Source organism: Thermobia domestica, chromosome 10 (assembly GCF_964235325.1).
Source record: "Thermobia domestica chromosome 10, izTheDome1.hap1.1, whole genome shotgun sequence".
NCBI classification, from domain to species: Eukaryota; Metazoa; Arthropoda; class Insecta; order Zygentoma; family Lepismatidae; genus Thermobia; species Thermobia domestica.
The window spans coordinates 177,674,020-177,689,680 of record NC_137463.1 but is presented as its reverse complement, the minus strand read 5'-3'; the positions used below and the strand labels follow the sequence as shown (position 1 = coordinate 177,689,680).

Below are 15,661 nucleotides of genomic sequence, written 5' to 3'. Positions count from 1 at the left end.
CTTGATAGAGATGCACATCACACTACAAATAGTGTCCTCAGAGGTGTAGCAAAAAAAAAAAAAAGAAAAAGAAACCAGTAATGGAGAGGTGACGCACCATTGACGATAGTGGAACCGAAAGAGGTGCAAGAGGAAGAGGGGGTAGTACGCGTAGCAGACGAGCTGCAACTGAGTAGTACAAATGAATACACTACTATGATTTTTAGGATTCGTTGCTATTTTTGAAATACTTTGAATTATCTAGGTCAAGTACAGTGATAATATTTACAATTCAAGAAATAGTACTTGGTCGCGAAGAAAATAGATAAGATATTGAGTAAAATTTATTTGAAAATATTCAGTTTTCAAGAATTCCTCACGAGTAAGGAAACCAAAGTATGGTTCAGTAACTAAATTGCAACCACTTTATCTGATTTCTTGCTTTAAATGCAAGCCATTCTCATGACTTCGTGGTATACTAAGATTTTGTCTTATCTCATTTACATATAATATTATCATGGATTCTCTAATCGACTGCCATTCAACAGATTCTATAGGTGATAAACTTGTTTATAGGAAAATGAGACAGGCCATTAACACTAATCCGATGGTGAGTTTCTATACTTGCAAAAAACAGTATTATTTTATTTCATTGCACGATATTGTAGTACATCTGTCTTGTTTAGATTTTGTTCGGGATATTGGTAATCGGTCACTCTCACATCAGATTTGGGTTTTTTGCAATAGGCTGAGCTGGGGACAAATCTAGGTAATTTTAACCCTGAAATTAAACAATATACTCAGACATTCATGAGACTTCTTACGCTATTCATAGTAATCCCGTGGCAACATCTTCACGAAGAATCTGCTTTGGGCAGACGTGAGCAAAGAGAATGAGAGATGTACCAATGTAACCTGCCTTCTACAAAAACACACTAACACATAAACAACAATAAGGGAAGCGAATGTGAAGAAATATCGGTATAAACTAAAACAGAATCCTTCTGAACGAAGAAATAAGAAAAATACAATTAAATGACTTTAACGGTTTCCAAATACTAATTTGTGTTTACTTTGTAAATTATGAAGAAAATATTTCACTCCCTTACAAATCAGTTACAGTGCACATTCGCCTCGTATAAAATACGATTTCCACTGATCATACCTTTGCAGAAATCCCAAAATCACGCGAGAGTACTATTGCAGCTGGAGGTAGGTAGTTTATGATTCAAATCAGAGACTCTTAAATGAATGATTACAAAGCTCTCCTATAAGTCCCTGTCTATTTCCGACTACGACAGTCCACTGCATTGAGAAAATTTCATACCGATATATATGGTCTGTATGTTTAGTGCGGTTACTACAGCACAATGCCTGAGTTTCTAACTGGAAAAATAGTGCCACATCCCAAGCAATACTGCCGGCACATCCAAATTTAGGATCAAGCAGAACCAACTAGATCAACGGTAAGTAAAAGTTCACAAAAATATGTATTTTATATACCAAATAAAAAGGTATTGCACCGGATGGTGAATACAATAGTTTCTGGAACACACAGTAAATTGTTACAATATAAGGTTGGTATACGTGCACATTCACTTTAAACGACATAAATACCAATAACACATTTTTTTCAACGATTGTGGAAGTAGTGTTTAGGCAGAAAAACGTGTAGCAGACTTGGTTGATTAAAGCACAACCAATAAAATATTTTCAGCGTTTATTTCAACACGAAAGAGTCACCTGCTTTATATTGTACTATCAATTTCAATTCCCTGTTAAACTACACAGCAATTTGACAAAACTGTTATATACTGCTGAAGTTCTGTATCCTAGCAGAGAAGTTTCTAGACAGTGACAGTGATTTGTGAGTGTGTCGTTCAAGAATTAAATAATATATATTATATGTAATAATATTCCTTTAGTAGAAAAATGCATACACACTCTTAATAAATTCCTAACATTTAACATTCATTTATTGAAACACATGAAATAGATAGATATTGTATATCTCTATTGACTTACCTTTAAGTTTGTTTGTGTGTAAGCTAAGAGGAAAAAGGCCTTCGGGACACTTAAATCAATGACTAGTTCATAATTTTCATCATAACTGAAAAAAAAAATATGAAATATGTTATACAATGATAAATAAAAGGATTGTTGAAAGTAAAATTATTGGTGCAACATTATTTTGACTTTATCTCATTCAGGCTACATATGCACACACACGCACAACTTTAGTTACATCTTCAATAGGTAACTAACATCAAAGCAGAACCGTTTTCAAATATATATATATATATATTTGGTCTAGGAATTAATTCGTGCGGTTTTCAATAAAAATTGAAGCTTTATTTCAAAAACAAAGTAAATGAATACGTTAACAAAAATGTTGTCCATCGCTAGCCACTACGTTCTCCCATCTTTCAGGCAATTTACGGATTCCGTGTCGAAAGAATTCCTCATCTTTTGACGCAATCTAATCAAAGATCCATTTTTCGATATTTTCTGAAGAAGTGAACCGCTGTCCAATCAAATCGTTATTCATGCAATCAATCAAGTAGTAGTCAGACGGAGCAGTGTCTGGTGAATATCGCGGGTGGAGTAACACTTTCCATCCGACATTTTCCAAATAGGTTTTGACCGGTTTTGCGACATGTGGTCGAGCGTTGTCATCTTGATAAATAAGTTTATTATGCCTGTTATTCCATTCTGGTCGTTTTCAGGCCAGAGCTTGCTTCAAACGCATTAATTGTTGTCGATAGCGGTGTCCATTAATAGTTTCACCAAGTTTCAGAAGTTCATAGTACACCACACGTTTCAAATCCCACCATATATACAGCATAACCTTTGCACAATGAATATATCGTTTCGGTTGTGAAGGACCTGGTTCACCTTGCTTCACCCAGGCCTTTTTTCGTTGAGGATTCTCGTAATGAATCCACTTCTCATCACCAGTTACAATTCGATGCAAAAAATCCCTTCCTTTTCTGTCTTTGAAGCAGCAATTCGCAAACGGTTTTTCTTCTTTCAACGTCTTTCTTTTCAATTCATGTGAAACCCAATAAGACATCTTTTGAATCATTCCTATGGCTTTGAGACGTTTGGAGACTGTTGTTTGCTCAACTCCAAATGCTTCTGCAAGTTCGTCCTGCGTTTGACACGAATCCTGATCAAGCAATGCTCTCAATTCTTCATCTTCAAATTCTTTTGGCTGTCCAAATTGCTTTTGGTCTTCCAAGCTGAAATCACCACCTTTAAACCGTGCAAACCACTTCTGACACGTTCGCTCAGCTAGAGCATGGTCACCAAACACTTCCACTAAAATATGATGACTTGCGGTAGCACTTTTCTTCATGTTAAAGCAATGAAGAATAACTCCCCGCAAAAACACTTTATCAGGCACAAAATGCGCCATTTTCAGTTGAAGAAAAAATGTTGTTGTTTCCGCTTCAAGCAACTGACATATACTAAATAAGATGCTCAATGACAGTAGTTTTCAACGCATGTTTGGATCAACGAAACTATGGGACAATAAGCTAGTTACGCCATCTTTTGTAAAACCGCACGAATTAATTCCTAGACCAAATATATATATATATATATATATATATATATATATATATATATATATATATATATATATATATATATATATATATATCACAGTATTTAGAAACTTATATTCATGACGCTATTTTAAACAGTAGCATGAGATAAAAGTAGAAGTTACTCTGTGTACTTCAAATATCACATCGTGTATTCTTTATAAATTAATTTAATGAAGTTGTTTGTGATCCATGTTGATTTTTGCATATTAGAAGTGCTATGATTTATAAGATCTGATAAATAAAGTTTATAGATTAGTAAAAGTAACACTTAGAGTAAACTAGCAGCAACGGCTAGAAACAGATAAACAGCCCCATACAAATTCTCCATGTGTATTACCATGTTTCGTCGTCTCCAAGTATACTTACGTGATACCAGCTCACTGACCTGATTGCTTCCAGGTCACGAAATTCGTAAGCAACTTCATTACTGCTTCACAATATCGAGTATAACATAACATTGGTTGAAACTAAATGACTAACAATTGATTGTTGTAAGATATCTTATCAACTACCGATGGGAGCTCATATGGCTCGAATCCCACGTTAGTTTGTAGGACCACGTTTTATATAGCCTCGTTGAACTATCAGCAATAAACTAACCATTGTTTATTTCTAAATTGCTTTATCCAAGACATAAAACATGGTATTAAACGGAACAAGTTATGGACTTCAGAGAATGAGTTCAAATAAATTAAGATTCAGGGCTTCTGATATAGACTACTTGTGAATAATAATAATAATAATAATAATAATAATAATAATAATAATAATAATAATAATAATAATAATAATAATAATAATTATTATTATTATTATTATTATTATTATTATTATTATTATTATTATTATTATTATTATTATTATTATTATTATTATTATTGCTAATAGGATTTCAGAAAAAGTTATTTAATAGTGACACAATACAGTATAAAGAAACTTCAATGGTTGGTTAGTTTAACGATAACTTCCATCAGTTACGGCATGGAAATCATGGGTTTAATTCTATATTAGAATACATAGGTTTAGATTCTACATCAAACTATAAGTCCGTTTAACATCTTAACTGGTCACTGACTAATGTGTAAAGTTTCTGCGCGTGTACACCTACATTTGATTCATGATAGGAATATTTGTCGCAGATATAAATCCGAGAAGTAGTTCAGGTTCCACATTAAACAACAGTCTATTTATTATTGTGTACTTAATTTCTTCATTATAATTAATTAATTGGTATTTGCTCAGTAGGCCACTCTTTACATTTCATACAACCTCAGTCCTATAAGTGAAAGTTAAACGCTTACACTAACTAACCAACAAACTAACTAACTCTATGGCCTATGGAACCCGGAGGTTCAATGCCGCGTTCACAAAAGCTCTCCACTGACTTCTATCCTCAGCTAACGGCATCCAGTTTCTACTTCGTATTCCTATCTCTGCGAGATCCATCTTAATATTATCCTCCCATCTGCGCCTAGGTCTTCCTAATGGTCGTTTCCCGGTTGGTCTTCCAGTCAAGACTTTGAAAGCGTTTTTACTTTCTTCCATTCTAGCTACATGACCTGCCAACCTAAGCCTCCTAGACTTAACGACCCTAACAATGTTGGGTAAACCGTATAAATTATATAGTTCCTCGTTATGAAGATCCGCCATTCCCCATTCCCGTTCCTCTTGGGTCCGAAAAATCGTCTTAGGATCTTGTTCTCAAATACTTTCAGTCTATGTTCTTCCCTCAGAGTAAGCGGCCATGTTTCGCAACCATACAGAACAACAGGCACGATAATCGTTTTATATATTTTAAGCTTCAAATTCCTCGACAGAATTAGAGACGACAAGAGATTTTGAACCGAATAGTAACACGAATTCCCTGCTTTCAGTCAACATTTAATTTCTTCGGTAATATGATTTTCGTCTGTTAATATTGATCCTAAATAGTTGAAAGTATCCACTTTATCAAAAGTATTATTTAATATTTTAACGCATCCATAATTTGCAGTATTACGGTCCCGACGCACTTCCATGTATTTAGTTTTCTCTGCATTTACTTCTAAACCCATGTCCCTTCAAGCGTTTAATAAAATCTCTGCATTTCTTTCTATTGTTCTCCTATCATCCCCTATTAAATTTACATCATCAGCATATGCCATAACCTGGTGAATGCCGTTCAACTCTAGGCCCTGGTTCCTATCTTTGATTTTCCTTGTAGCGTATTCCAGCGCTTACATTAGCAATTAAAATATTAACGTTTAATTCAATATCTGGGATGATTTTTGAAAATGCTTCAGTATCCAGAACCTTTGTGAACTTTATATGAAAGGCATATTTCGATTAAAAGTAGGGTCAAGGTCTAGATATTATAGATATCACTTCATCATATTACATGTGAAACTGAGACAGAAGGCTGAAAAATAGTACTCAGAATGGCTGCCTACAGAATTTATTCTAGTTAATGAGGGTAGATTTAACTGCTTCCTTAAATATTTTTTTCAAGATGTAGTTTGAGATAACAATTAAAATTGTTAATTTTTACGTCCCACATTTATTCCGGCTAGGCTAAAGGAGAAGGTGATGATAAGAAATGAAGGGAATGGTGGAATGAAGAAAATGGGAGGAAACGGAACAACTCTGTGAAAACCCACGCACACGGTGTTTGTCCACTACAAAGTTCACTTGGCGCGAGCTGGGATTGAACCAAGGGGCCCATTCGACAGAAGTGAACGCTACAACAATGAGTCACCGCTGCCGCCGAGATAGGAATTAGTCTACGGTTGTGACCCAATATATATTCTTGGCTTTGGTTGTTTTCGTTGATTGGTTGGAGCTCAGAGTACCATTTCAGCATCGGGGTTAAAATACTTTCCATAAAAATGTAATTTCATTAAGCAAATATTCCCACAAAATTTAACAATAGAAAGAAGCTGTGGTGAACTTGTTTCGATCATTTGTGTAGACACTTTTTGTGATTTAGCTTGTTATTTTTAAATTCGGCAGTGCACAACTCTACTTACAATGCCTTACTATCGCTTTGTTCGTTACAACTTGGAGCTAATAACTCTCGAAAGTATTCAAGCATGTTGGTCCCCAATGTAGACGATTCTTGTGGTATAATGTAGTTTTCTTCGTGTAGATTACGATATGAAACGTTGTTTCTTTCTTATATATCTTTCTTATTAAACGTTAACTTAAAGACAACTTACTACACTTTTTATCAACAACAACAAAAAAAAAATCCCAATTCATTTCGAACGGTTCAAACTACTTGAGTTTTACTAATTTTTTATGCAACTTACTGTTCCATTATTTTATCACTGAGCGTTTCCTTTTCCTTGATAGTGCAAGAAGAAGTGTCTGAGTGAAGTGTGCTATTCGCGATTTTATATATATATATGCAAATCAATGTTATGATATTCTTATTACAATACTGCCCTATAGTGTCTGAGATAATTTTATGACAGAAAAAATGTTAAGAAATTATGAAAGAATATTAAAAAGTTAAGTTCCGATTGCTCCAGAGTTGTAAAGTATATTTTTGTTTCAAGCAGGATTGCGTATTAGATTAGATTGTGCAATATAAGAAAGGTAGATGCACCCAGAATTGGCGTGGGTCAATGAAAACTTGACCCACGACCCACTGACCCACCACCCACCATGACCCACTCTCACCCACTGTGACCACCACCCACCGTGACCCACTCTGACCCCCTGTGACCCACCACGCACGGTGACCCACTCTGACTCACCACCCACCGTGACCCACCACCCACCATGAACCACTCTCATCCACTTTGACCTACTCTGACTCACCAAAATCCATTGTCATCAACTCTGAACACGATCCACGGCCTCTTCTGAACTGACTAAAGAGTTTACACTTGTAATAAAACAAGACTGTGAAATTGTCACTAATCGAAGTTTGAATTTCTAGTCAATCGCTCAAGCAGAGCACCACTCTGTTACTAGGGATGGGCACGAGTCGAGCTAAAACTCGACTCGACTCGAATTCGAGTCGAGTTTCGAGTCGAGCCAAAGGTAATTTTCTCGATTCGAGTTCCGAGTCGAGTCGCTGTTTTGAGGTCGAGTTTCGAGTCGAGTCGAGTTTGATAAATGGCTCGCTCGTTCAGCTCGTTTTAGCTTGTTTCGAAATCATTGCCTGATTGAATGATTAGACTGGAAAGAGAAAGCTATGAGAAATGTAAGCACTAATGTGGAATACTTTTAGTGTTGCTCACGAGAGGGGACATTGCTCGCATCTCGTCTCGTCTCGATAACGAGACGACAATATATTTTTATAATGAGACACCTTCAAATATGGTGAGCTTCAATATAAGTATATACTGTAGTTCTTACCATCAAGGCTCAGACCTGCACAATCGAAGTTTTGAGCCCAAGCAGAAGCCCACCCCGGGAAGTGATGTTAACCGGCTCGACTCGGTTCAACTGAGTGAACAGCTCGAGCCAGCTCGGTTGGGATAAGACATCGGCTCGGCTCAATTTAGCCGACAGCTTGAGCTGGTTCGGTTGCGACGAGCCATTGACTTGACTCAAGTAAGCATATAGCTCGAGCCGGCTCGGTTGAGATAAGCCACCGACTCGGTTTGACTCTGCTCAGGTGAGCCTTCGGCTCGAGAGAGCTCGGTTGAAACGAGTCCATCGACTCGGCTCAACAAAGCCGATGGCTCCAGTGGGGTCGGTTAGGGTAAGCCATCAACTCGATTCGGCTCCGCTCAGGTGAGCCACCGGCTCAAGCCGACTCGATTGGGATGAGCCATCGGCTCGAGTTGGCTTGGTGGGGATGAGCTGTTGTCTCGGCTCACTTCTCGGTAGGGATGCGCACGAGACGAGTCGAGATTTAAGACTGTTTCGACTCGTCTCGAGAAAACGCTGTTCGAGGTTATATATATATAACCTTTGCATACCGTCTTATAAGCATTTTTTAAATAATTTACATATTACGTAGCAAATTGCGACACAAGTTTCAATTTCTATCGCAGTTTGTAAATTTTGTAGATCATTTTATGCACTATAATGAGTAATTATATATTCATATAGCAAGTCCAATAAATACGAAAGTACTTGACAATTCCATTCATTATGAAGGAAATTGTGAATTACTCTCGTATTTATTGGATTTCTCCTATAAATTTATTATTATTATTATTATTATTATTATTATTATTATTATTATTATTATTATTATTATTATTATTATTATTATTATTAATTTCTCGACTACAAAGATAGAAAGAAGAAGAATTCCGTCACTAGTAACACAGAAGCGAAAATGACTTCTAATTGAAAATAATAGATCAATGCATTTAATTTCGGGGAGAGTCTATAGGGGTACTTTAGAGTTTACGGCTTTTCTCTGCAACCCGCGCTCATTGTTGGAAATGGAATTATATTTTATTATGTTATTTGTCAAGTTTAGCGAAATAAGAGTTTTACCACAGCGACAAATTGAACAATTAGGCTCAGAAAAACAACGCATTGGCTGTTCTTTCTTCAAATATACACCCACAAAGAGAGAGCCCATTTGGTCAGGATGTTTTTTGAGTTAGCTTTGTGGCGTCTCGCAAGGAGAAATCTTAGAAGTGTAGTATGATGGGTTTTAAAACAGATGTAAATGGGCATCAGCACTTCAAATGAAAAGCGAAAAGAAAAGAGCTTGCCATACTTGAGACTTGCGAAGATGCCAAACATGGGATTGAATTATGCCAGATTTTCAAATTATATTCCTGAACTACTTATCTTCATTATTTTAAAGAAGTGTTTTAACTGTATTCATGTACAAAGGTAATATAACGCTGTGTCGCAAAGATAATACAATAAATTGATAAATACCACTATATATATTGACTTGCGAAATAGTCAACCTCCAGACGCACTTAATTTTTTAACCATCCCCAGATTAATCGAACAGTTTGATACATTTAAATGTGACTTAAATTTCTATTCATAAATATTCTTATAAAACAGGGAGATTATGAAGACATGGATGTACTGTACAAAATAGAATAAAAGTATATCATTCGGATTTCTATAATCCCACAGTCCAACCCAGGGCTTTCTGATTTTAAACAAGATAATGTGACTAGCTGAGACTTTACATTGTGAAGATTATATTAGTGAAAATTATGCAAATACTATTTTACAATTTAATAGATATTACTAAATATTGAGCTGTGGCTATGTGGTTAGCGTACGCTTCTTCGGCGCGGGAGTCGGCAGTCCGCGGTTTGATTGACAACAGGAGCTCATGTGGTTCAAATCTCAGGTTAAGCTGTAGGTTCACGTCTTATACAGCTTTGCTTCTGAAAGGGACACTAAACTATAATCTAATTTAATATTACTAAATATTTTTAATGGCTTACCAAGACGACGTGAATTTGACTGCCATCAAATTCGTTTTATATTGTCACTTAATCCAGTGGATATTAATATAACAATTATAAGACACGAGTGTATAAAAATATTCAGACACAAGTATATATACATACACACACATGCATAACCAATATCAACACTTCAAGACTATTTTACAAGTGGTAGACTGCGCTGCCTCAAGCAGTGTTACCTTCAAACAAAACTTCTTAATTTTCCCATTAACGTCTCATATAGTCTCGCTGCTGAACAGGACGTTAAACTCAAAGTTAACTCATTTTCCCATTTGCTGAGCTGACCTGATTTTGAGTTTAACACCCTTCAGCAGCGAGGCTACATGAGACATGGACCTACTGGTTAACCTGAAATCCGAACCACATTAGCTCCCGTCAGGAATCGAACCCGGATCTCCTACACCAAAGGCGCTTACGCTAACCGCTTAACCTCAAAGAAGCTCAATCATCTTTCCACTTTTCTGTATTATTTGAATCACCCACAGATTTGTCATATATATTTGCACTTGTCATTCGTTTTACCATTTTCGTGGAGGGTTCGAACTAGTCACAACCTGTAAGCTGAACACATTCAGAAACTAAAAGAATTACGTTCATTGTGTCTGATAAAGAACTTCGTGCTTGACACAAGCGTTTCATTTTTCTCTGAACATCTTTCTTCAGCAAAAGAGTCGGCTCTCTGTATTGGAAAGAGGGAAGGGCGAATTTATATTTTATGCATGGATAACATTTTAAGAAGTTTACACAAAACATGCCGCTTCCGACATAGCCCTGAAGCATTTCTTTTAACGGTGTATCACTGGCTGTCCCTTGACGCTCATCCCCCTACCCTCTCAAGTTCGAAATTGAAAAGGGACAGAAACATTCCAGATAACCACACACTCAGATTTCAGTTAACATTAATAAAACTATGGGTAATTGGTAAACAGTCTTTTGTAGAATCACGTTCTGCTTATTTTTGAACATTTCTGTGAATTTAACAATACAACAGCGGAAATACTGACAAGTTTTATTGCTCCAACCATCGCTTCAACTAAAAAGGCTAATTCCCGACGATCGTTGAACTACCTAAATTTTCGTTTTTTTTTTTCTGTTCTCAGAAGGAAGATTCAAGATGCTAGTTGCTAAATGCGTGTGAATTATGCAGGGTGGAAAAAAATCGTGATTTTTAAAAAATATTTTTTTATTTAAATCATTTTATTTATTTATTTATTTAAACCAAATCTTTCTCCTCCTATAGTACAAATCGCGAACTGAAGAAAAAAACATTAGCAATTAGTATTAAATGTTAATTTTGCCATTTAAGTGAAGGTACTATAGTATTGGTAGTTGAATTTTGAATTAATCCCCAATCGTTAACCTATTTCAATCCCAAACAATGTTTCCTAAGCATTACAGAAAAAGTATAACAACGTTTATCAACATTGCATTTTTTCCACAGAAGTTCCTGATATTTGGTAGGGCATATTTAAAAAAACGCTCAAAACGGGATTTTCCCTAATCATCCTCTGCATAACACTCGTTTTCATACTGTACTGTACTTACCTCCATAATTGAAATAACAGAATAGAAACGGGATTTTACTTTTTTCACTTCAAATTAGGCCTAATTTATTTCGGAATTTGATTTTAATAATCACTTGATTATTTTTAAAAATCAAGTGATTTAAATCTTGATTTAAATCAGAATGATTTATTAGAATTAATCCAATGCTCCAGATTAAATCAAAATTAATCCAATGCTCCAGATATAGCACTTGACTAACTTCTTACTAAGTCCATTAAATTATTATAGACTACCAACTGCTCACTTAGACAATTTATGAAGTTCACTTTAACGCAACAGTTTTATACAAATTAGATATCTGGATAGATACTTTTAAGTATTGTTAGCATATTTAAAGTACTATCAAATATTATGACATATAATTATTAGTATAACTGAAATGAGAAGAAAATCAAAACCCGCTGGCGAAAGGTTAACTATTAATTTTTAAAATGCCTGTACCTTTTCAAAGTAATAAATGCTGGTACCGTACGGTGTTGGTTTCAAGGCAAATAGCTCTTTCTGTGTGATTAGTTACTTCGAAGTAATTTTAAAAAATAAGCAAAGATTTTCGAGACATTCGAGTTGAATAAAGATTTTTTACGAGCACAGTCTCGACTCGAATTCGAGACATGTCTCGACTCGTGCGCATCCCTACTTCTCGGTTCGGCTCCATAGTGAATGAGCTGTGAGCAGAGCCGCTCGAGCCGTTGACAACCCTAAACCCGGGCCGAGTAGTTTTGAACATGTTTGGCCGGCACCCTATAACTTTTAACAAATTTTGGCTCGAGCTCGAAAACTTGCTCCTCCAGAATTCAAATTCCAACCTCATGAACAACGTTCTTGCCTTCTAGAATTCACGACTACCTAGGTCGCAGTCAACTAGTTCTTAGTATTCAGATACATACCGCCTATCTTTCATGTTTATACACGGTGTTATAATAATAATAATAATAATAATAATAATAATAATAATAATAATAATAATAATAATAATAATAATATAATTTGTAGTACAATTAGTAACATTGATAATAATTATATTGTCTATGTGGAATAATTCAAGAGAGTACTTGAAACTACGTACAGGATTTAGCTCGATTTGACTCGTTTTGGCTCGACTCGACTCGAAACTCGAGCAAAATTCGAGTCGAGTTTCGAGTCGAGTTGAAGGAAATTTTTCGAGCCGAGTTCTCGAGTCGAGCTAAAAGATGTCTGTTTCGAGTCGAGTCGAGTTTCAAAGAAAACTCGCTCGAATTCGCTCGTGCCCATCCCTATCTGTTACAATTACGGTGTATCTGACCTTTACGATATAAAATGGTAAAGTGTTTGTCAGTGAGGAAATTGAAACAGTTCGAGGTGGGGGGAAATTTGTGTGTGCCTAAAATATACTTGTACTAAGAGAGTATTCTTGCAAGTGTTAATTTCTGAAAGCATTCCACAAGAAACTTCTATTCGCAGGAAAATACCCCTGTACAATATAGAAAAGATTATGGTTTCTCAGTTCGGGTACCCTATGTGAGAGCATTTCCATAAAGTATGCTCATAATTGTAATTTGTGTAATCACTAAAACACCACGTTAAATTTAAGTTACAAATGTGCATAATTGCAATTATTATGAATATTTATTCAAAGTATTTTACCTAAAGCAAAGAAGAGACTTACTAAAAATGGTACAAAGTTGAATAACACAAATAAGCCATTAGTAATACAAGTATACATTTCCCAATATACAAGTATATAATTTTCCACCTTAAAACAAATCTGCGTGGTAAATCATCCGCAGCGGAATGATGTTCATCCTTCAGCCAAGAAATAACTCGCTCGTCTACTTGAGCTTGTCTAGCGGTGGGGCATTAACATTGATGAACAACAAGTTAGACAATGTTTGAGAACTTAGTCTATTTCTAATATCAGTCATCTGTAAATTCATAAGGGGAAATCCCCGTTCGCACTCTGTCGTGGAAATTGATAACACTTTTACCCGATTTCTGCAACTCCTCATCGACAATCTGCTTGTTAGACTTAAGTCTGATAACGATTTTTCTTGGTCAGGTTTGAAATACTCAGCAAGAAGTATCATCTCTCTATCACCATACATCTTTTCCATATCGACCATGCCAGTTGGCAATGTCGACCCATGTAGAACAAAAACTTCATCTACCACGCCTTTGATAGGGAATCTTGTGAATAAATTATCAACTAAAGCCTGATAAACTGATGATTTCTTATTTGTTTATAAATGTATTTTTTGTAATTACACATGAAGGTTTGATACCATTACCAAGTTCCCTCCCCCGTCTAGGAAGTGAAAGGGAACAAGGTTCCTGGAAAGTGTTCAGAGGTGAATGGGAATTTCCCTCCTTCTTCCCCTTCAATTACCACACTGCTGTCTGCCATGTGCCAAATTACGATGAATTTCAATTAAATTATCATAGTATAATTATTTCCTTGTTGAATTATCAATACTTTTCAGTGGAAAAAAGGATGAAATTTCAAAGTTCCAAATCAAAGTAAGTAGACCAACGTAAAGGGAAAAAAATGTAAAATTTTCCATACAATTATGCGTATAATCCAAACTTCAAATTTCCGTGTAATTAAGCTTACAGTACAAATTTTATGCCTATTTTTCTAACAACTTTATGGGTTGATTGCCCTGTGCTGTAAGCGCTCCATATAATAAACATAAGCTTCAGCAATTATTATAGCAGAAAGCAATGGATATATGAAGCCAAGCACTGTATTTTTTGTTTCTGATTTTTTTCTTAAATAGCATCGATCGTTTTCGATCATTTTTACAAACCAGCTCACTACCAATTTTCCATATATAGAAAGTGCCCTACCCCCACATAAAGGAGAATTTAAAAAAATGCTAGGACACATTCTGTTTATTTTCAATAAAAAGTTAATACACTGAATTTCAGCTCCGTAAGTTTAACGGTTTGGGAGATACTCATTTTTTTTCCCTCAAAAATTCGGATACTCACTACTCCTTAGGATATTATGCATTATAATGAAAGCAATATAACATCCCAATTTGGATTAAGGCCTAACTATATACCAAAAGTAATTTCATTTGACTTTGCAATTTGATCGTGATGATCAGGCACACATAGTTACATTCAATTTTTTTTTATAATAATTTACATATTACAGTGATTCAAAAATGTATTTTTTCCAGTAGTTAGCTCTAAAAACTCACAGGTCTCGAAAGCCAAGTTGTAGTGTAAGTCCTATTGCTATTATTACTATTAAAAATATCAATATCCAAAAGTGCCTGAAGTTCTTTTTTCACTTGGTTAGATATACTCACCTCAGGTAAGTAGACAGAAACAAGTGGAAAAGGAAAGGAAATGAAAGTCTTGAAAGTAAAACGGAGACAAATTTACCAGTCCTTAGAAGATACTGTCTACAATGCAGTGAACAGACAGGGTCGGTAGATCATACTGAGTCGGTGGGTCGCAGTGGGTCACGGTGGGTGGTGGGTCGCAGTGGGTCATGGTGGGTGGTGGGTCACAGTGGGTCATGGTGGGTGGTGGGTCGCCGTGGGTGGTGGGTCACAGTGGGTCATGGTGGGTGGTGGGTCGCAGTGGGTCACGGTGGGTGGTGGGTCACAGTGGGTCACATGCTGTTGACCCACGACCCACTGCCCCACTCAGAAAACTTGACCCACTTGACCCACTGACCCACCGATCCACTGACCCACTCCATCTCTGGATGCACCAATCTGAGACAATTAATAAACAAATTTAGCTATTAATTTTAAAAGTAATCAATTGTATAAGCAAAAGAACGTGAAGTGAACGTAAAAGAAAATTCACTTCATTTTCTCTTTAGTTCATCTTTGATGTATTCATTCTACTTTATTTAACTTCTTCTGAATTGGCCGCAACAGCGAACAAAGGCTCCGTCCCATCAATATCGGATTGACAGACCATACATCTCCAGAAGTGTAGGGCCCATTATACCTGATTCCGAACGCGTGAGCATCGCCGGCTACGATCCCTTAGCGCCTTACCATATCCCTCTCGTAACATGAGATTTAGCGTACAGGGGATAGTTGACCTTTCGGTCGTTGTGGGGCCACTAACGTGCACTAAACAGATGGACAGGTTGTCTGTCACGTATAAGTC

General features: G+C 36.1%; 1 protein-coding gene across 4 annotated transcripts in view; it reads right to left on the bottom strand.

Annotated features, from left to right (window-relative positions):
- Positions 1–15,661, bottom strand: part of LOC145662855 (uncharacterized) — a 426,736-nt gene that overhangs the window by 256,842 nt on the left and 154,233 nt on the right. For all 4 annotated transcript variants that reach the window (XM_081728788.1, XM_081728787.1, XM_081728790.1 and 1 more), the window contains one exon: positions 2,005–2,089. In XM_081728788.1, the coding sequence (XP_081584914.1) occupies positions 2,005–2,089 (85 nt within the window). The remainder of the gene's footprint in view (positions 1–2,004; positions 2,090–15,661) is intronic.